Raw genomic sequence first — 22304 nt, forward strand, 5'->3', positions numbered from 1 at the left:
CCCCACATGCACACACACATGGATTACGCTTGAGACTACTGTATGACTCTTCCTCAGTCGGTCCACTCACTCCTCTGTATGTTATATATGTTATAATTTTAGCTGATAACAAGAAGAAGGCACCAAGACGTCATGAAAAGCGTGATTATAGCGTGTTTGATCAAAATGATGATGAGAGTGCTCCAAGAATATCGCCACAACTTGCTCTAGCTACCTTTCAGTTCCTTACTACAAGTAAGTGTTTATTTTTATACGCCCATATTTTCATGTGAATCTCGTCCCTGTCCGTCCGTACTTACGTCTGTCCGTCCACAATTTGTTTGTGGACACTCTACAGGTCACAATTTTATTGGCTTTTGAAGAAACACGAAATATAGGTTTATTTCCCAAAGATCTTGGTTCCTTTTGATATTGGAATGTATCGGACCGTAACTTCATGGATTTTACTCCCTGATTGCACGAAAAAATATTACCGCTAAACCATAATGACGATTGGTCCCTCTAGAGGTCACAATTTTTATTCGATTTTAAAAACAGTTCAAAAATATTACCGCTACACCATAATGACTGTTAAGTTTGAATTTTGTGAATACCAGACCGCAACTGCCAGACAAAATGGTCGCTCCCCATACGCAAATAGTGTAAAAGTATGTAATACCAAGGTTGTGGACATTTTAGAGGTCACAATTGTTATCTGATTTTGATGAAACTTGAAATGTATGTTTATAACACAAAGATCCCAGTTTCTTTCGATATTGGCTCATATCGAACCATAACTTCCTTGATTATGGCCCCTGGTTGTAGGAAAAATCATGTTTTCTTTTTAGCTTGTTCTCTGTCCATCTCTTGCAAAATGTGTGTGTATCTTGCATGACAATTACTTGTTAATTTTTCATCAAAATAAAAAAAATTATGTTGTTCTTTTCATGTGCTTGTTGTTATGTTAATTGTTATTGGACTTCTCAGACAGAATGTTTTGTTGCCTGGCAACCTATCTTTAAAAGATAAGGGGAATAAGTTTTACATCAAGTCCTAGACCGGCTTATTTAGATTGATGTTTATTTATTTTAATGAAACTTCTATACACATTGGAATTTGATATAAAGTAGGCAGAAATACATCTATTATTGCACATGTGACCATAGAAAAAACAATAATCATGCCAGATTCAAAGTGACCAATGTATTGTTTTGAACTTTGATGAGCATCTTAAACCACATTCCAATCCATTCAAGGGAGATTGATAATACACTGCAACAAATTTGTATGAGATCTGAATATAACACAACACAGTTCTATGGATAGCAATCACTATATTATATACACACGACGTTTCGACAAGAATTCACTGGTCGTTATCAAGCATACAAATTACAAATGTGTATATAATATAGTGATTGTTATCCATAGAACTGTGTTGTGTTATACTATGTTCAATCACTAAATGCCACTCAAAGATTATATTAGATCTGAATATCGAACAGTGCATTAATACAACCATGGTCCCCACAAAGATGTTGCAGAAAAAGGCCAAGTGGTCATAGACATACATGATTGATTGATTTATATTGTTTATGTTTATTTCAGCTGTTGATGCATTTAATGACGAACTGATATCTAGAAATGTTTTAAAGCGTTTGATAAGACAGAATATTGTTGTCAATATCCATCCTACAGATCCACCTTCTGATAAAAACTATATCTATAAACAAGGAAAAGAATGTGATTACTTTGTTCTCATTCTACAAGGTATGTGGAAAGATGTCTAGTTTTAAAATTGTTTTGAAATGATACCCCAGCTTGCCTTTCCCTCATCACAATCAATGGTTAAAAAATAATGTTCAAAACTTGTCTTTGGTGGAAAAATTAGCTTCTGGCTGTGACCAAATAAGAAATGTTATGCCGAAAAGCAAAGGAAATGCATCTGAAGAATTTCCTGGTCTTCTTCGAAGAATAATTTAGATTAAAACTTAAAATATTTTTTTATGACTGAATAACAGCTTTACACACATCAGCATGAATACTGTACATAATAACAAACAACAGGGGCTGTTGATCACAAGAATATTAAAGATAGAAATTGTGTCAGAAACTGCTAGTCTCGAGTTAAAATAATCCCTGGTTCACAACTGATTTAAAATTACCAGATCTCTTTGTTAAGATATGTTGATCTGTTTTATGAAGTGAGTGTCGTCGGTGTACTAATGAAATACAACTGATTTTGTCTTCAGCTTTCAACAGTTAAAGTAAAAAAAATAAAAATGAAACAACCAAATTAATGACCACTTTATCTTCCATTTTAATGGAATGTAGTTTGCACCATTACTGATTGAATTATCAGATCAACCTATTTGTACACAGTCATACATTTTAATTTCTGTAGTATAACTTTTCAGTTTTTCTGTTTTGTTTTATTATGTCTATAACTCGAAATATTTTTTTGTGACACAGCTAATCTATTAACACCTGGATGGTATTTTTAATTGCAGGTCATGCTGAGGCTTTGATTGGTAAAGAACAGATGGTATTTGAGGCTGGACCGTTTACCTACTTTGGTGTTGATACTCTTAAAAGTAAGTTAGATATATTTAAAAAGGGTGAAAAAAAAGAAATAAACTTCAATAGGTTTGAAAGAATTGATAGAATTTTAAAATACAAATTTAGCAAAGAAAAAAGAGCCACATGTGCCACCAATTCCCTACTCTCTATTGAAGGGAGGTAAGATATGTAATCAAGGTGGAGCTTCTTTATCATTTTGATATATTATTTCTTGCGTTTGTGACTTGCTAAATATTTATGAAAATTCTTTGACTTTGAATGTCTTTTTTATTCCTATAAATTATTAATCAACATGTAGTTCTATAGAAATTTTTTGTTGAATTATTATATTTAGTTTAGAAGTACTTTAGGATAATACAAATACGTAGTTATTATAGTTACCTCCCTTGCACCTGTGAATTAATCTATTAAGAAGATGGTTGAGTATGGTTTCAACAAATGGAAGTTAATAGATGACTGGCATGTTACAAAACATGACTTTAGATTGTTACAGCAATTATTCCAGAGGAATAATGAAAATAGAATCATACTTGATACATAGTCCTTCGAAACATTTTTTAGAAATTGTGTTTTGTCTATCATCTATAACACTCATACCTTGAGTTGGTTGGATATGTTAGAAACTAAAATAAATTGGTTTATGTACTTTTATTTTGTGTGCAATACAGAGAGAAGTAGTGAAGGTAGATATCAATACAAATCAAATGTTATGTACCTGTAATAAATGCCCACTTATCCTCTTGAAAAATGGATTGTTTGTGAAACCCACAGACGCTTGTCACGCCCAATATAACTGTCCTTTATGACAGGTCTCCAGTATAGGATTTAGACTTGGTGGGAGCCTAAGCTTTATAAAGCAAAGACACTCCTAGTTACAAACATTTTAAGAAAAACCTTGCATATGAAAAGCCAAATAAAGTTGGTAAACTCTAAAATTTTGTAAGGTTCCCATGGATTGTAATGTGTTGTTTGTTCAGCTTATAATGACTTACTAACACCAGTCTTAATATTTATAGTGACAAGTGTCTGTGGTCTAACCCCGTCATTATATAACATATGTCTGATACCTAACGTACATTAGCTACTTTATTGTAGTATGGGATTTATCTTTTCTGAGTGAAAAATCTAGAATTCAGAATTAGAACCACACCTAAAAATGTTGAGCAGTTGGTAAGATTTATGTGCCGTATATTATAACCTGCCTTCAGATAGATTCAGTGGTACATAAAAGTCGACTAACACAGTCTAGGTATCAGACATCATAATATCTTGACTTTGTGAAGACGTTGAAACCCTAGTACATCTTTATATTGTAAAACAAGAACTGTCTGTAGCATGAAATTATTACAAATATCTGACAGGATAGCATTTTGTAAAATTGACATATTTGTTTGCATCAATAAAGCCAACTTTGGCTCTGATGTCAACAGGCCGAATAACACATTTTAAAATTTTCCCATTTTCCATGTTTGTTAATAGATGTAAAAAAAAAAATAGTGCCTTGAACAACATTGTGCTGAGTTTTAGCAAAGTGGAGAACTGGTTCAGCTATTATTTAAAGTGGCAATAAATGACTGACAATTACAAATTCACACATCTATGCTATCCATGTTGGTTTAAACAATATTTTATTTCGAGTATGACATGGGTATGATGTAATGGATTTGAAAACAAGCCAAAGCTTAAATATGCTTATTAACTCATCATATGTATGTTTTGCTTCAAGAAAGAAACAGATGTGATCTAGCAACAGTTTAGTTCTGAATTCTATGTTAATCACAGTTGATCTGAATTGGAAGATAATCCATATTCTACACTAATCTAAATAGTCAGCAAATTAGAGTTGATCTGTATGGAAGTTAAGTCGGAAATTCGACACAAATTTAATGTTCAATGGGCATGGTACTTGTATATGTTTCAACAATTTGTAATATTGAATAGGACTACAGTCTTTGCAACAACCACCATAATTGAATAGTACAAATTAGACGATCTTTAGTTACAAATAAACTTGATTTATTCTTACGTCCGATTGTATTTACTTAATTTCTCACAAATACGTACTGTAACGACAGATAAAGTCACCATTTTAAAAAAAAATGGAGCAAAAATTCATACAAATCTGCTCTGAAATAAATGCAGGATTCACATAAATATAGATAAGTGATTTTAAACAACTTTTACTATGTTTGAGAAATAGGGAGGGGAGAAGGCAGTAGGTATGAATACAATTTTTTTTATAAATGAAGATCATCTAGTTTGCTAATATGAGCTAAGTTGTGATTGTCATCAGTGTCACAAAGACTATAAACTAAGTTTACAAATTGTCAAATCCTGTAAACTTTTTGTACTTTATGAATATTAGTAATAACTTATTAGAATTTGTTTTTAAAGAAATATAAACTATTGAATAAACAGCATCAATGGGACCTAACAACATATATTGGCATTTGTTTAAGAAAACCAAATCCTAATATAAATGTGAACTGTTATATCAGTAGCATCAGTGAACAGTATATCCTGTTGCTGTTTAGCAGGATGTTTACAAAGTCATTACGAGTGACCTATTGTTACGATAGGCAATTATTACAATGGGTTGTAACTTTAATCAATTTAGTTAATAGAATCAATGAAGAAGACAACCAATGGAAGTTTCAGCTGAACAATCTCTTTAATTATTAATGTTGCATTGTAATTTGTACGATATGTTTACCAAGTAGTTTGAAGTTGAAAGCCATGCCATTGTTATAATAATATAAAAAGATTTAGATAACACTGGATTCTACATGTATGCACAGATCATTGTTTATTTGCTGATCAAATGACATAATTACCATACCATTTGATAAAAGAATAAATTAGTGAAAGTCATTTTACTGTAAGAATTTTAAGTAAATACTGAAAATGATCACAATCAGTAGTATATATATATATGCAGGATTTCTGAACACAAAGGGAGGTGTGGAGTGCACAGTATTTCATAAGTGGCAGGGGGAAATAAACAAAACTTTAGGATTCAATGCTCCCTAAAAAGCATATTTCGGTTGATTTGTATTTTGCCTGCCAATATTCCCTCCCCAAAACCCCCAGTATTCATCATTTGCATTATTATCAAGGTTTGTCCTGATAACTGGTTTTGAAAATATCACTAACATATAAAAAAACTCACACTTAATTTTGGGCCATCTGACAAGTTTTATCATTGTCTTGTGTTCTACCTGTATAAACAACCTATGTGAAAGCATTTTTTCCAATCAGTCCAAGACGTCATCCACTAGCCATCTAAACTCTAGCAGCATCTCTGAATATTTGTTAAATATCATGTAAGAAAGAAAATTAAAACCATAAAGATGAAATTAAATAAAGATATTAATTAGATTGTATTAAGCATAACTGTAAATCTGGCAATGTCCTTTTAAAAGGTTCGCTCGTGGTCCTGCAAATCTGTTTCAGTGTCATTTAGTTTGAAATATAATTGATATGAGGTGTTATGTTCTTGTTGATGCAAAAATTTTAATTGTGTTGATCTTAGTAAAATGGCTTGTAATATTTTTTTAATATTTATTTCTAATTGCAGAGTTGAAGGACAATCGAGCCCCCGAGTACCATCACGCCAAGAACGAAAAGTATATTCCTGATTTCTCTCTGAGAGCTGTCACTGACATGCAGTATATACGCATCCGTCGAGCTCATTATTTGGCAGCACGACGAACTACTAGTATGATGAAGAAAATACGACCAGATCAAGCCAAACTCAAAGAGGAAGAGGCCTTCTCTAAAGAATGGAAACAAGCCTTGAATGCCTCCCTCAGTCGAAATAATAGTGCAGCGAACATCACAGATCTAAACAGTTTAGATAACAGCCTGAAACGAGCACTTACAGATGAAGTTCTTAATTCTGATGTCATGATTGAATCAAAACCGAGATCCAAAAGTGAATTAGAAGAAAGTCGCTCTCAAAACTCGGATGGTTTTTCTCCCAAGGCTGTTCGAGACCTGAAAATGAAAAGCTCATCTTTTGATGATTTGCCACCGAAACAGAACAGTCGACACAATAGTATTAAGCTGGACCAAGCTGCGTTGAATCAAACATTGAAGTTTCGCAACAGCAATTATGAAATTAACTCTATAAAGTATGTGGATGAGGAAAAAACACCGTTGATGAACACTGAAACGGCACAGATAAGTCCAACAAGTTTATAGCAGAGACTAGAGCATCCCTTATAGATGCTGCTATTATAAAGCCTGTTGCATTTTGGGTAACTAGCAAAGTTATTCAGATTTCTTAGATATGCTGTTTGAAGCTATAGTAAACAAACATTGTATTTATTCACGTTAAATGAGTCAAATAATTTAAGATCTCACCATAGAATTCAAGCAATTTGCACATTAGATACGAGATTTGAGACATACTATTTTTATTCTGGCTGAATAATTCCTTCAACCCAGTTACAAGGCCAGATTAACCAGGCACTACGTAGTAGTTTAATAGAGTTGTATAATAAAATGTTCGATTTACATGTATGAAGTCTTACATCTGCTCAGTCGAACAGTACTCAGAGGCAGTATGGTTTCAGTATGGCATTATGTAAAGTAAAAAATGTATAAAAGGTTTCTTGGTGACAAGGCAATTGTGTAAAATTTAAAGGAAAAATACTTAATCAGTTTCATTTATCTACCTTCTATGTATACGTATGTATATATATATATATTGAAATGTTCTAAATCTATATACATGTAATGTTTTTCATCATCAGTGTCAGAACTTTAAATACATTCTACAGTATTGTTTGTAGAAGAGAGAGGGGGGCAGTTGAGAGACTGAATGGTCTGATACATGTGCTTTAGATCATTAGGTCTGTTGTCTATGCAAGTGGTGTGATTTCCATCCCATGCTTTTATGTGACAAATGGTAAGGATGTCCTACTAACTACATGGGTTTTCTTTAGGTTCTGCCCTCTATATTATTGGGAAAAAAATGATATTATATTGTAGCAAGAAAGTGGTAATGTTTCAGAGTTCTGATATAGATGTTACGCAACAGTTGATCACATAAGTCCCAGAGAAAATATCTCTGGATGAATTTGGATATTTTCATATTTTCTTGAAATTTGATGCCTTAGTCAGATAAAGTGTGAACAAAAGTAATCATTTACACTTTGGTGATTTCCAGATCTTTTTAGTTTCAAAATCACAAATTCAACCAATTTCTACAACAGATTGATTGGCTAAATGAAAATTCAAGATCTATGTAAAGACAAGATGTAGACATTGTTGGTTAAATATATTTAAAATTATAGAATTATTTCAAATTCAGATTTAAATTCCTAAATTTCCATTCTCTGGGGCTTTGGGGTAAACTTTAATATGATTTCTATGTATGGCATTGTTTTTATTATTATATTATAATATTTGTATGTTGTTATTGAAGATATTATCTATATATTATGTGATACGAGATGGAAAGAGAAATGAGAAGTATATGATTTAAGTATGAGGGAAGTGCATCTGTTGATAACATATCTTGGTGTGTTTGTTTCTATCGCTGATCTCCATATACTCTTTGTTGCCAATCTCAGAAACACATCATATCTCTCTGGCCAGTGCATTACTCTTTGAGTGATTCCTATAAGATAATGCGGTTGTTATTATTCCTAGAGTAGCTCCAAAAGCATAAAGCTATGTAAGGATATAATAAATCCCCCTGCTAACCAGTCAGAGCGATTATTGGCTAGAACATTGTATTTAGTATTCACAATACCAGATCTGTAAATGACAAACTACCATCCAAAAAATTCAATGCAGTGAAGCATCTAGACAGATATGATGTGTTAAAAAGATACAAAATTAGAAGTTTTGACTTGATCTTAGTGACAATTGTTGAAATGCATATGCAATTTCGATTTTAAAAATAGGTTTTTCAATATGGCACCCATTATACCGACCTGATGGTTTAGACAGCAGGCCTGTACATACAGTTTAATGATGTTATTATTAGTTTTGAGATGTAAATAAAAATATAATGTCTGTGATCTGGGTATATGATCAATGTTAATAAATTAATAATCTATCTACATAATTATGGCAAAGAGATTGGTTATCTTTATGTATGACATGGCTATATAATGTTCCCACTTAACTTTTAGTTTTTTATATGCCCACATGGAAATATGGTCGTATATTGCCGTTGCTCCTGTCAGTCCATCGTCCACAATTTCTTGTGAACACTCTATAGACTACATTTATCATCTGATTGTTTTGAAATTAATATAATATGTTGTTTACATTAGTGAGATGAAGAAGCCTTTGTTTCACTTTGTTGCACCGTATGAATGCTCTAACGACAAAAGTTATCATCCGATCTGTATGAAATTTATATATATATCGTTCATTACATCTAGAGTTATGGCCCTTGTTTCACTTTGTTGAATCTTGTGAACGCTCTAATGACAACAGTTATCATCCGATCTGTATGAAATTTATATGCGTCATTTGAATTAGTAAAACGAAGAAGCCTATTGAATTTCAGCAATTTCCGTTAATTACGCCATGAGTTATGACCCTTGTTTCACTTTGTTGCACCTTGTGAATGCTTTACGACAAAAGTTATCATACGATCTGTATGAAATTTATATGTATTGTTCAAATTAGTAAAATGAAGAATCCCATTGAATTTCAGCCATTTCCGTCTATTACATCTAGAGTTATGGCACTTGTTTCACTTTGTTGAATCATGTGAACGCTCGAACAACAAAAGTTATCCTCCAGTCTGTATGGAATTCATATGCATCATTTATATTAGTGAAATGAAGAAGCCTATTGAATTTCAGCAATTTCCGACCATTACTTCTATAGAGTTAGGGGGTTGGATGGCCGAATGGTTAGGACGTGCGTGCTGTATCATAAGGCCTGTCATTGAGTCAACTGTCGTGGTTTCGAATCCTCGGTTGTACGTGACAAGGAGTAGGGTTGCCTGTCCAACCTTGTGGGTTTTCTCCGGGTCCTACCACTGCTAAAGACCCCTACGCGCAAGCGAATTATTGAAATAAAATTCAACCATATGTTAGTCCTGTAATGACCTAGTTAGTGTTGAGTGGAGTAAAACCCCATTTCTCTCTCTCTCTATAGAGTTATGGCCCTTGTTTTATATGCATTATTTGAATTAGCAAAACGAAAAAAAAGCCAGTCGAATTTCAACAATTTCTGTAGATTGTTAAGGCCCTTATAATGTCATCTGTATGAAATTGTCTATTAAATGCCCCGAATTACCTACAAAAGAATATATATGTGACAACCCTTGTTGACCGCTCGGACGATTTAGCTGTTGTGGGCGTATGTTTTGTTGCCTGACAACCTATCTTTTTTTCATGACCACGACAAGATGAATGGAAGGTAATGACAGTTGAGTGTGGAAAACTAAGAGAATGTGTCCTCCTACAATTTGATATTGAAATGCTATTACATTATAATGTTCAAAATAATATACAAGTACTTATTATATTCATTTTAGTATTTTATTGGTTTCATGATTTACCACCCAATTGAAGAAGCCATTCTAGGGTAGGAAGCTGTCCCAGATATATTAGTGAATCAAATGAGTTAATTATGTGTGAAGGACTTTTAGAAACCTTTATTCGTATTTGGTAACTTTGCTCAGAAATACAAACCTAAGTCCGTATATTTCACACAATCCCAAATTGCCTGGTTAGCCATGTCTACAGGCTTGCCGAAATTATATTATTGGTAAAGTATTGTGGTGATTATCATTTTACTTTTATGCAGGAATGGAATTCCTTAAAATTTTGTAAGTCTTTTAAGCAAATCTGACGATCTTTTTTGAATGGCCAATATGTGCTGAAAATTTCAGACAAGCTATTTTTGCCATTTCTTTTTGGTTTTTATTTGTATAATTAACCTGTTTATATTAACAGGTAACCTGCTAATATGGAGATTAAAGGGTGTGTTATACATTCTGATTATTGGGTGGAGGGCTATCAATTTACATATACATGTATTCATAATAAATGGTGGTATTTTGTCATCATCCCTGTCTGTCTGTCTGTTTTGCCCATTTATCCATCTTTTGCTCAATTCATCTGTACGATATTTCTGTATACAAGCCTTCAATTATTACCCTTATAAATAAGCTCCAGGCAACAGTCGGTGTCAGAGTGATTTTAAAAAAAAAAAAAAATACTTGGATTATTTAAAGAACCATATAAAAACATTTGTCATATTTCAGTTATTTGAATAGGTAATTGTATTACCTAATTTGCTGAGAGTATTTGAAGAAACATATTGAGTTGTGATACAGAAGGGACGATGAGATTTTTGAAAGTCGCATGGAGGACAAAGCTGGTGATGGGTGGCTGCCTGGCAACCTGTGTGGAAATTAATTCTAAAGGTATCATATGGAATAGATGCCACAATCTGCTATAATTATTTTATGCTAACTCGCATTAAATTCTTTATATCCAGCCAAGAACAAACGCAATAATTTTATTTTGTATCATAAGGAATTTCTTTATAAATTATATTGGTTAGCACAATCATGACATAGATCTACCTTTCTTTTTTTTTTAAACATTGTGATCAGTTAAAGCCAGTTTCTCAGCAATTCAGTAAATCTATTAGACATTAATAGTTCTGGTCACGCTCATCAGGAACAGTCTTCACCACATTGCAAGTGTAATAGTGAATTGACAATTTCGTGTATTTTTTATGGTTCAAATTTCGTTTTATTTATCTTACTACATAACATGGGGCGGGGGCCATCGAAAGTATTAACAAACGAAACGAAATTGAGCTCCATATTTAAATCAGATTGAAAACGTGTAGACTTTTTCAGACGACATTTGGTTCTTGAGTCAGCAGCCAACGACACAATCTAAAGGGGACCAGAAATAGCAAGGTTGTCAAAGAATTGTTCTGAATAAAACCTAGTAATTGTTCTTTTATCTGTAATACATTTGAAATAAAGAAAATTATGAAAAAAAAAATGTTATTTTCTTGGAAACTGTTGGAAGAAATCGTTGACAGAGCTCACGCCTTACTACAATATACTGAGCGCCATGGAAAACGCATCACTTAGTTTTTCGTATAACAAAATGATCCTGTAAACATATCTTATTTATTTTGCTTCTTATTGTGAACAATATTCAAATGGGAACACATCAATAACAACACATTTTTACACTTATGGATGTTTAATCTGTAATCAACGGTACAAAGTCAGAGGGGTCAAAACCAAAAGTACGACACGGATGTCAGTAGCGCGTGTGTCCTCCACGGGCTCTTACGCACGCTGTGCAGCGACGTCGCATGGAATTTACCAATGTTTGAAAGAAGGCCTGGGGCAAATTGTTCCATTCTTGGACAAGAGCAGCTTCTAAAGCAGCAATGGTGTGCATCTTTGGTCTCCGATACATACGGCGTCCAATCTCATCCCAGACATGTTCTATCGGTGCCATGTCCGGCGACAGGGGTGGCCAGTCCAAGACATTGATGTTGTTAGCAGCCAGGTAGTCCATACTAAAACGGACGGTATGCGGACGTGCATTATCCTGTTGGAAGTGCTGAAGTTGTGAGTGCGCTCGAAACATCGGAACAACAATTGGTTGCAAGACATCATCACGGTAGGCTACAGCATTAACGCGACCCCTGCAAATGTGTAGGGCGGTCCGGTGATAAAATGTGAAGCCTCCCCACACCATTACACTTCCCCCACCCCATCGATTCGTTTCGAAGACACATCAGTCTGCAAGACGTTCCCCAAGACGTCTCCACACACTTTGACGGCCATCAGCGTGGTAAAGATGAAAGCGACTCTCATCACTGAAGAGCACACTTTGCTGACGGTGATGATCCCTGAGGATAGCTCCAACATAAGGTCGTCGTGCACGGAGTCCTACTTCTCTTAGACGACGTCTTACGGTGCTGGCACTTACTGGTCCTTGTCTTCCGACGACTACTGTACCTGTTCGAGTCGCTGGGCGGAATCTGTCACGCAGATGAGTGGCTCGGATGTAGCGGTCTTGAGCCTGGGTTGTAACGCGTTGTGCACCAGGACGTTGACGGTCACGTGTTGATCCAGTAACTCGAACACGTTCCACCAACCTTACAATAGTGGACTGATGACAATTGAAGTGTCTGGCAATAGCACGTGTAGACATGCCAGCCCTGGACATTCCCATGGCTTCATTCCGTTGATTTTCAGTAAGTCTCGGCATCTCTAGCTCGATTCCTTCACACGTCCAACAACAAATTACGACAGATTGACGTTTCACAGTTCATGTACTGCACATTAAGTTGAAAACATGCTTTTAAAGGGCCCACACACAATGCTGCACGTGAATATTGGGTTTTTCATGTGCATCTCGTGCAATTTTTTTTTTTGCACACGGGCCGATATTTTTTGCGTTTGGGAGCATTGTGTGAAACAATAGTTCATAGTATAAAAACCACCTAGTAATAAAATATTTGGGGGAAAAAAAGTGATGCGTTTTCCATGGCGCTCAGTATATTTGTAATCATGGCTCTTTATACGCCAATATTTAATGTGGTCGGATAGTGCTGTCGCTTGCGTCCCTCATCCACAATTTAAGTGAGAAGAAGAATCCCGTTGAATTCATAAATTTCCGTTACATACGACTAGTGAACGCTCTAATAACAAAAGATAATTTTCCAATCTGCTTGAATTTCAGATTAATGAAACGGAAAATTCTATCAAATTTAAACAATTACTTCGTAAAATTTTAATAAAATATGCATTATTCAGATTAAGCCCATCGTTAAGGTCCATTCTCACCTTCTAAAATTATTTGCAAAAGATATCTGATCTGCTTGAAATTTAGGCCGATGATATACAGTATAACCATTCCGCTTTTATGTACCTTAATATTCACTATTGGAATCGCCCGGCAACTTATTTCATATGTGGAAGTATACACGTGTTGTAAGTCCCCTTTGGAGTTTTTGTGAGATTCCTTTCAAACTTGTTAGGATTGTTTGGTTTGTGATAAAATGGGGCTGTATCGAAATACTGCAATTTTATATTAAGATACTGGGCCCTTATTCACGAAAACTTAAACTAAGATACAATCGAAATTTTAAGAAATACTGCAATTCGATTGGCTGACCAATATGCAAATTGGATATATGCAAATTGATTTTACTGGTCAGCCAATCGAATTGCAGTATTTCTTAAAATTTCGATTGTATCTTAGTTTAAGTTTTCGTGAATAAGGGCCCAGCTCCCGGAACCATTCGAAAATCCAAGACGGCAGACATTTTCAAGATGGTCACACGAAATTGTCCTATTTTATTGATCCTAAATATACATTTCAAGTTTCATCAAAATCGGAAATCATTGTGGGCACTAGAGGGTCTACAAACTTTGCATACAAGTCACATTTTGCGTAAACGGCAAGGGCCGTAGCCAAAGCAGATGCAAAGGTCTTTAGATCCTTAGCAAGGGCCATAATGCAATATGCCGCGTCTGATGCGTAGCAAATCTAACTTCTCCAAGATCCTTGATACACGTACTTAGTATCATCTGAATCAGACAAAAATTGATTAAATGGCAGTGACCATTACCCATCAAAATCGAACCAATTTGATATCCGTTGGAAATAAATATGTATTTTAAGTTTCATCAAAATCACCGATGGGGCGCCAACATGACAAAAGTGTGAAGGTATCAGAACATGTCGGTTTGTTGTCTGCTTAATTGGCGTAAGAACAATTCTATTAAAAGAGAATTAAACGTACAGCAGACTCTGCGATGAAACGACAGAAAAGAGAATTGACCTATAGCCTTCGATATTTATGGTAAATGTATATCGAGTAACGACAAATACAAGCTCAAATGAATTTTACCTACATCAAGTCGACAGAGACAAATAAGGCTTCTTAAAATAGATTCTTATTGGTTGGAATAGTGTTCTTGCGAATTAAAAAAATGTTTTAATAGGGATTTAAATCATTCAAACATATCAAATCACACAGTATATTTGATTACCTATCCCAATTAAATACCGACTGGTAAACGCGGTAATATAAACTTCCCTTGAAGGCCCAATTTACTGTTCATGAGATACTAGATGGGGGCCACGGCTTTGTTGTTTGCAAACTTGTCACGACTGACTGGTTCAGGTGCGAATTGTTTGCATGCCGCCATGTGGAAGTATTAACCTTCTATTCGCGAAATTTTTTAAATGCTATATATGCTCCACATTATTAATATTTTATTAATTTACCATGCTTGCTGGCTTTTGTTAGACTGGTCTAATTATGAGGAAACCTGTCAAAATTCAGAGTAACACAAGAAAAGGTAAAAGTATCATGCAGATTGTTTATTAACCAGTAGTTGCCAGGCAAGATACGCCCACATTTTTCAAGAAATGGATAGAAAACAAGATAAAAGAAAGCGATTTTTCTTACAATCGGGGGCCATAATCCAGGAAGTTATGGTCTGAAATGCGCGAATATCGAAATGGACATACTTTTACACTATTTGTGTACAAAAAGCGGCCATTTTGTCAGGCAGTTTCGGTTCGATTTTCACAAAATTCGAACCCAACCGTTATAAGGGTGTAACGGTGATATATTTAAACGCTTTTTAAAATCAGATAAAAAGCTAAATACGTGATTTTTCGTACAATCAGGGGCCAGGAATCTACGGTCCGATATGCGCAAATATCGAAAGGAACCAAGATCTTTGGATTATAATCACACATTTCAAGTTTCATCAAAATCAGATAAAATTGTGACTTCTAGAGTGTCCAGAGCCTTGATGTTACATACTTTAACACTATTTGCGTACAAGGAGTGGCTATTTTGTCCTGCAGTTTGGGTAAGATGTTTACGAAATTCGAACTCATTGATGTGTAACGGTGGTATTTTTAAAAATTGAATTACGTTCTGATATGCGTGAATATCGAAAGAAATCAAGATCTTTGGGTTATAAACATGTATTTCAAATTTCATCAAAATTGGATAAAAATTGTGTCCTCTAGAAGGTCCACAACCTTGATATACCATATTTTACATTATTTGCGTACGGGGGGCGGACATTTTATCCAGCAGTTTTGGTACGATTTTCACGAAATTCGAACTCAACCGTCATAACGGAGATATTCGAACGGTTATTAAATCTGATAGTAATTTTGACCTCTAGAGGGACCACAAGCTAAAAAGTAATTTTTCGTACAATCAGGAGCCATAATTCAGGAAGTTACAATCCGATATTCACAAATATTGAAAGGAACTAAGTTCCTTGGGTTATAAACAAGCATTTCAAGTTTCATCAAAAATCAGATGAAAATTGTGACCTCTAGAGTGTCCACAAGCTAAAAAAGTGATTTTTCGTAGAATCAGGGGCCACAATCCATCAAGTTTCGATCCGATACATGATAATATCGTTTGGATATAAACCTATATTTCAAGTTTCGTCAAAATCGGATAAGAATTGTGACCTGTAGAGAGTCCACAAACAAATTGTGGACGTACGGACGCCGGACGGACAGGGGCGACGATAACTTAACGTCCACATGTAATTGTGGGTGTATGAAAACATTAAACATGTTCACTGTTTATTAAAAACATTAATCATGTTCATGAACCACCCAGTTCTAATTCACAGCGTTTTATTTACCGCCGCACTCTTCCTCACAATCCTGCAGTTCTTTAAAATTATTTTCATTTCCTTCACAACCGCCGTAGAAAAACTTCAAACACTTCTTTTTACTGGGATCGTAATAAAATCTTGGTACCTTTCCATCACATATTCCCTTTTCCGGTTCCAAATGACAAACTAAAAGTAAATCAATGTGTTATCTGGACAAGCATCAAGCTGATAAACACCGACACAAGGTAAATTACTGGGGTTATCAGGACAGCTAAGTTATTGTCCCGAATACGAGATATTGTGAGTTTCCAAAATTAACGAGAAGAGTGTCAGATCTAGTCGTTATTGGTTAAGCCTGCAACCAAAATTTCTAGCTTGCTTAGAAACACAATTCCGCAACTGTTCCTCGAAGCTAAACATCTTCCCACAATTTCAGAAATCAAGTAATTGCAAAATATTGTCTTGGAACTCTCGGATTTGTGTGCCTGGTGTTTTATAAGCTTTCCAAAATTGTATAGTTTGTTTAACTTCGAGGACCATGTAGAGGAACTTTACGTTAGAAATTCTGGCTGCAGGCATAAGTCTCGGGATAAGATTTGACGACTTACTGTTGTTTTCAAAAAAGAGTGCAATAGGGTGCTATATGCAGCACAAAGGGCAAAGAAGTAGCAAATTTTGTGTAATAATACGAAATGTAAGCCTATGCTTTCATCTATTCCATTCTTTTAATCACGTTATTACTGCTCAAGGAACTGCGTGTGTCATATCTAAGGACAACCGGTTTGATCATTTATGTCTGACTTTTCGATTTCTAGTACTTACTTGAATGTGCAGCTAAACATCTCTCTTCGCAATCCCAGAGTGTCCTGAAATTATTGTCATTTGCCTCACAACCACTGTACTGAAACTCTTCACACGCTTTGGCTGTTTGGTTGTAGAAAAACCTTGGCAGATTTTCACCACAAGTTCCTTCACTCGGGTCCTGTTGACATGCTGAAATGTGAACTTACAGCTTAGGAAATGTAAGAATTACCAAAATTTTGAGATACGTTTATAGTTTTGTAAGCTACATGTCCGCAAAGGAGGGATACAAAACCGTTAGTTAAAAGTCAACGTAGAACTTGATTAATGAATTTTATGAATATCCGAAATGGTCCACAGATGTTATTTTAACAATTTTCCTGTGAAAATCACCAGTTTGATTTCATAGAGTGTCGATGTAACTGGATATAAAATCGATCTCACATTCTTGGACTCATTTACCCCTAGCACCCCGCCCACCCACACCTGTTTCTATTTAAAACAAAATTACTGATATTTATGGCTGTTTGGCCAAATTATGTTAAATACGAGTTCTGGTACGTATACGCTACCTCTCGGGGGTCCACACATCTCCAAGCAATCCCTTTGTGACTGGAATTTATTTCCATTTCCACCACATCCAGAATAAATAAAATATTCACAGTTGCCACTTTCCATGTTCCAGCCATAACTTGGTATTTCCTGGTCACAATCACCTGCAATCAATGGCCGCTGGCATACTGAAAATACGATTTGATGAATTCTTTTTTTTTTTTTAAAAATAAAAACCAATATTTTATTCAAAAAATGAAACGGATTGACGTACAGATATAGCCTATATGAACTCTCGTCCAAATAAAAGAATGAATATGGATATTAGACAAATGATTTGGCGGAAAAATTATAAAATGAATACTTAAGCATAACATAAACATATTTACACAGAGTCTATACAGTATTACCGTCCCGCGTGTTAATTATGGCTGTTAAGTTGTTGCCCCCGAGTCCTCATGGAGCTTGATAATTGTGGTGTCGAAGCAATGGGTCATTCTAAAGCCATCATTTTTCCACCAACCAAATTATCATATTACAAATTGAAGACAACTACATAAATATAATATGCTAGTTTACAATTATACATGTACGTCACAAAAGAAAGAACGAGACATCGCATACACTTTCGTAGAACACCTACAAAGTACATAACCCATACAGAGCTCAACGATACGAGACAATTACAAGAAAGGTCGAAGAAGTGGAGTTCGAACCTAAAGCCATACCAAACAAAGAAAAAGTGTGTTCAACTAGAAGGAAAAAGACACACACAAAAGTTAAACATGGAAAACGCACATGGCCCAGAAGTCAGATAAGAAGACACAAACACGGATATTTAAAACACATGGACATACATTAAACTAAAAGAGGTCACGTAGACATGCAAATCTTATACAAAGTAAACGAAAACACATTATGGCTATACAGAACAATAATACAACACACGTAAAAGTGCAAATCTAAAAGATATGGAAATGAAAAACTATAAGGAAACACCCATTGACGTATAGCGATGTGTGACGAAACGAATTACACAAAGACGACAAACATGGACATTCTAAGAAAATACACACGAAAACGAAGAACAAGGCATACAAAACTAAAATAACACAAACACATTCAAGGCGAAACATAAGGGCTTGTAAAACGAAGACCACACGAACAGGTAAAACTTTAAAATAACACACTTAAACATTTAAAACGTAAACAAGACTGCTCACGTCTATGCAAATTCAAATGCCCAATTCTTTTCACAAGATTTCAAAATAAAAGTAACTAGAATAAAATATAACAAAATATATACTAAAATGTTATGAATTAGGGCAATTGGTCCTTTTCGTGTGAGTTTTTAATTGTCTAGCGAGGCAAAAAAAGTGTGCCTATGAACTAAAAAATCAAGATAAAGACAATCCGGGATGTATACGTATGAATTTGTTGAACATCCACAGACAACAGAACATGAAATGAAATGAAATGGGGTTTAACGTCCTACTGTTCTGCTCCTAACCTGGGCTAATGAAGACAGGCATACGCCATACAGTGTGCTATGAGGGAAATTTTGCCCGGGCAGCCGCGCTACGGCCTACTCTTATATCGAATTCCAACTGCTAAGGGATCTTTTACGTGCACGCCAATGTATACATGGGACCTCGGTTTTTCGTCCCATCCGAAAGACTAGACAGCTATCCTTGCCAGGCCCTCCGTCCTGCATCACTGGCAAGGGGAAACCACGCCGGAAAATCTGAATGAACTTTCTCGGCCAATGCAGGGATCGAACACCCGACCTCCAGGCTAGCGAGACAGCGTCTTACCCAATTAGCCACGTGATCCCCCCCTTAGCTAGTTTGGCAACATAGTTAGAGAGTTAGACAACAGAGTTAGCGGGTTAGGCAACAGAGTTAGACAACATAGTCAGAGAGCTTGACAACAGAGTTAGAGAGTTAGACAAAAGAGTTCGACCACAGAGTTGGACAACTAAATACATAATCTGTAGACAAACTGGGCAAGACGCACATCAAAAACAAAAACTGTAACAGGTAATACACACACGTATAACACAGGTTATACATGCACATAACACAAGTTATACACACACATAACACAGATTCTACCTGATTTACAAGTCATTTCGCATTCGGTTTTAGTTTTAAAATTATTGCTGTTTCCTCCACAACCTCCATAAATAAACTCTTTACACGATTGAGTTGAACTGTTAAAGTAAAACCTGTGGAAATACGCTTGGCATTTTCCGGCTACGACCGGTAGATGGCAGGCTGGAAGAAAGAAAATACAAATATTATTAGGTTTATAGTATTATTATAGAGATGAATATTATTTGAATAGCACGTTTACAAAGGTCAAATGGTCTTTCACACGCGACGTATGGAATGGTTACCATTTCGGAACATCTTGTAGAACTTCCCATTGTCACATGTGGTTTCAGTTTGACCATTGATGTGGATAGATTGTACCTAACGTTTATAGGAGCAATAGAACTCACCTTTTCTTTTTAAAAAATGGAAAGAATTGGACTTGCAACAACATAATCGACACATAGCAGAACAGTGAAAAACCAGCAACAATAATCAAGAACGAGAGGATTCAATAATAAAGAACATTGGTAAAATGGCAATTTACAAGAAGATATAAGCAGGAGCGAGTGGAATTATGAACAGAATTACTACAGTACATGCATAAGTGAGCATTACACTGTCGAATTCCTTATTATCCATTATTCCATAGGCTTATTATCCAGAGTGTGGGTTGGATATAGTGGGCGTTTGATAATAAGGTCGATCAAGTGCTGCAAGACCGAAAACCACCTTCCTTCCTTAACTGTGTGGTTTCTCCGGATTCATCCCACTGCTAAAGACTCTTGTGCGTATGCAAATTATTGAATGAAGATTTACCATAGGATAGTGTAGAAATCATCCCGTTTGTGGATCTTCTTCTTTGATTATATTTCAGCTGGATCCGAACACCCTGGCATTTCGGAATAATTACAGAACCGTGTATACGTGTACAAAGTTTCATAACATTATTTTAATAAGCTTAGGAAAATTGATTGCATACCGAAACCAAAGTCGATGTAAACACAAAATCACTCGGCCAAATTTACTTTCTTGGAATTTTCCCATTTTCAAACGGCACAAATCTTAATGTGTGTACCTTTTGAAGGGTTCTTAATATGTAAACGGAAGAAAAGTCGGGACGAACGGACGGGTGGGGGTGCATTTCAATAATCTGACAAGGATAGATCAGCTTTAAAGTATACAGCAATTGCAACACATTGGAACACACGCAGAACGATCAGCTTAAAGTATACAGCAATTGCAACAACATTGGAATACACGGAGATAGATCAGCTTAAAGTATACATCAATTGCAACAACACTGATAGACACAGAGATGGGTTAGCTTAAAGTATACAGCACGTGCAACAACATTGGTACACACAGAGATGGATCAGCTTAAAGTATACAGCAAGTGTAACAACATTGGAAGACAAAGAGATAGATACACTTAAAGAATACAGTAATGGCAACACCATTGGAAGACACAGAGACAAGTCAGCTTGCAGTATACCTTTATACCTAAAGATTCTGCATCACAAGAGCCTGGCAGAACGATCAGCTTACAGTATACACCAATTGCAACACACAGATGGATCACCTTAAAGTATGCAGCTATTGCAACAACATTGGAACACAGGGATAGATCAGTTTAAAGTATACAGCAAGTGTAACAACATTGAAAGACAAAGAGATAGATACACTTAAAGAATACAGTAATGGCAACACCATTGGACGACACAGAGCCAAGTCAGCTTACAGTTAATATACCTAAAGATTCTGCATCACAAGTAGTCTGGCAATCACTTAAACTTCTAAACTTATTGGCATTGCCATCACAACCACCATATATAAACTGTTGACATGAGCCAGCTGTGGCGTTGAAAAAATATCTGCGAAATGCTGCTCGACATTTTCCAGTTCTTGCCGGAAGGAGACATACTGTAAAGAAATACAGAAGCCAACCACAAACAAAAGTTAATAAACTTACTTTGGAAGAGGAGTGGTTATTTAAATGCAGTGGTGATGATAACAATGGCGTTGATGCTGCTGCTGTTGATGATGAATACAAGTAAATTTAATTTATATATGTTTGCCGTTTCGCTATTTTTTGATCATACCGCTATCAAGAACGTAGAATGATCTCCATTATGACAAGGGTGGCAGCATGGACTTATGGTCTCTGATTACTTCTTAATATTTCTTATGTACATTATTCACAAGATAAAGTTTCTATACATGCATGCAGTATAAGTGCAGGTTGTTTTGACTTTGTTGGGGTGTGTCAGAAGTATGTCGAACTCTGTTGCTTGGATTAAATTGATTGTATATTATTACTACAAATAACCCAACCCACACTTATTGGCAAAGTTCACGTACCTAATATATTTTAAACACGTATAATATATAATTCGATGTACGTCAATTATAGCCCCAACATGCCGAAAAATAGCGTTAAAATATTAAGTTTATACACAACCATATTCATTTGTTACGGCCATTTAAAGTTTAAATTTTCAATTATATCTTTATATGACCAATAAACTGACAATTCTGCTCCCTTTTTCACACAAGCTAGTCCATTCTCTGTTTATTTGTACCCCCAGATGTGTTTTATAACATAATAATATTCTGAAATATGTGTGAATGATTTTTATCTCATAAAATATGCAATTTACTTTCCGATATGC

General features: G+C 35.3%; 2 protein-coding genes across 4 annotated transcripts in view; one reads left to right on the forward strand and one right to left on the reverse strand.

Annotated features, from left to right (window-relative positions):
• Nucleotides 1-11558, forward strand: part of LOC126814766 (metal transporter CNNM4) — a 43698-nt gene extending 32140 nt beyond the window's left edge. For 2 of the 3 annotated variants that reach the window (XM_050540131.2, XM_050540133.2), the window contains exons 3-7: nt 103-234; nt 1588-1749; nt 2490-2573; nt 3228-3242; nt 6137-11558. In XM_050540131.2, coding sequence (XP_050396088.1) covers nt 103-234; nt 1588-1749; nt 2490-2573; nt 3228-3242; nt 6137-6762 — 1019 coding nt within the window. In that variant the 3' untranslated portion in view covers nt 6763-11558. The remainder of the gene's footprint in view (nt 1-102; nt 235-1587; nt 1750-2489; nt 2574-3227; nt 3243-6136) is intronic. The other variant, XM_050540132.2, reaches the window with a different exon arrangement.
• A 3333-nt stretch (nt 11559-14891) lies between these two features.
• Nucleotides 14892-20679, reverse strand: LOC126815270 (actinia tenebrosa protease inhibitors). Its single transcript, XM_056100035.1, has 5 exons — nt 20661-20679; nt 19654-19815; nt 17560-17727; nt 17009-17179; nt 14892-16372 (listed from the first exon to the last, which is right to left on the reverse strand). The coding sequence occupies exons 1-5, from the start codon at nt 20677-20679 to the stop codon at nt 16206-16208; spliced, it is 687 nt and encodes a 228-aa protein (XP_055956010.1). The 3' UTR covers nt 14892-16205.
• Nucleotides 20680-22304: the final 1625 nt, after the last annotated feature.

The sequence above is a fragment of the Patella vulgata genome, chromosome 3, assembly GCF_932274485.2.
Source record: "Patella vulgata chromosome 3, xgPatVulg1.2, whole genome shotgun sequence".
In the NCBI taxonomy this organism is placed as follows: Eukaryota; Metazoa; Mollusca; class Gastropoda; family Patellidae; genus Patella; species Patella vulgata.

Bases quoted from the DNA above. Each gene is read 5' to 3' on its own strand.
- LOC126815270 (XM_056100035.1), bottom strand. The intron at 17,728-19,653 runs GTAGAATCTGTG...TCGTATTTTCAG, and splicing joins CGAAATGACTTGTAAATCAG to TATGCCAGCGGCCATTGATT. The intron at 17,180-17,559 runs GTAGCGTATACG...TTCACATTTCAG, and splicing joins GATGTGTGGACCCCCGAGAG to CATGTCAACAGGACCCGAGT.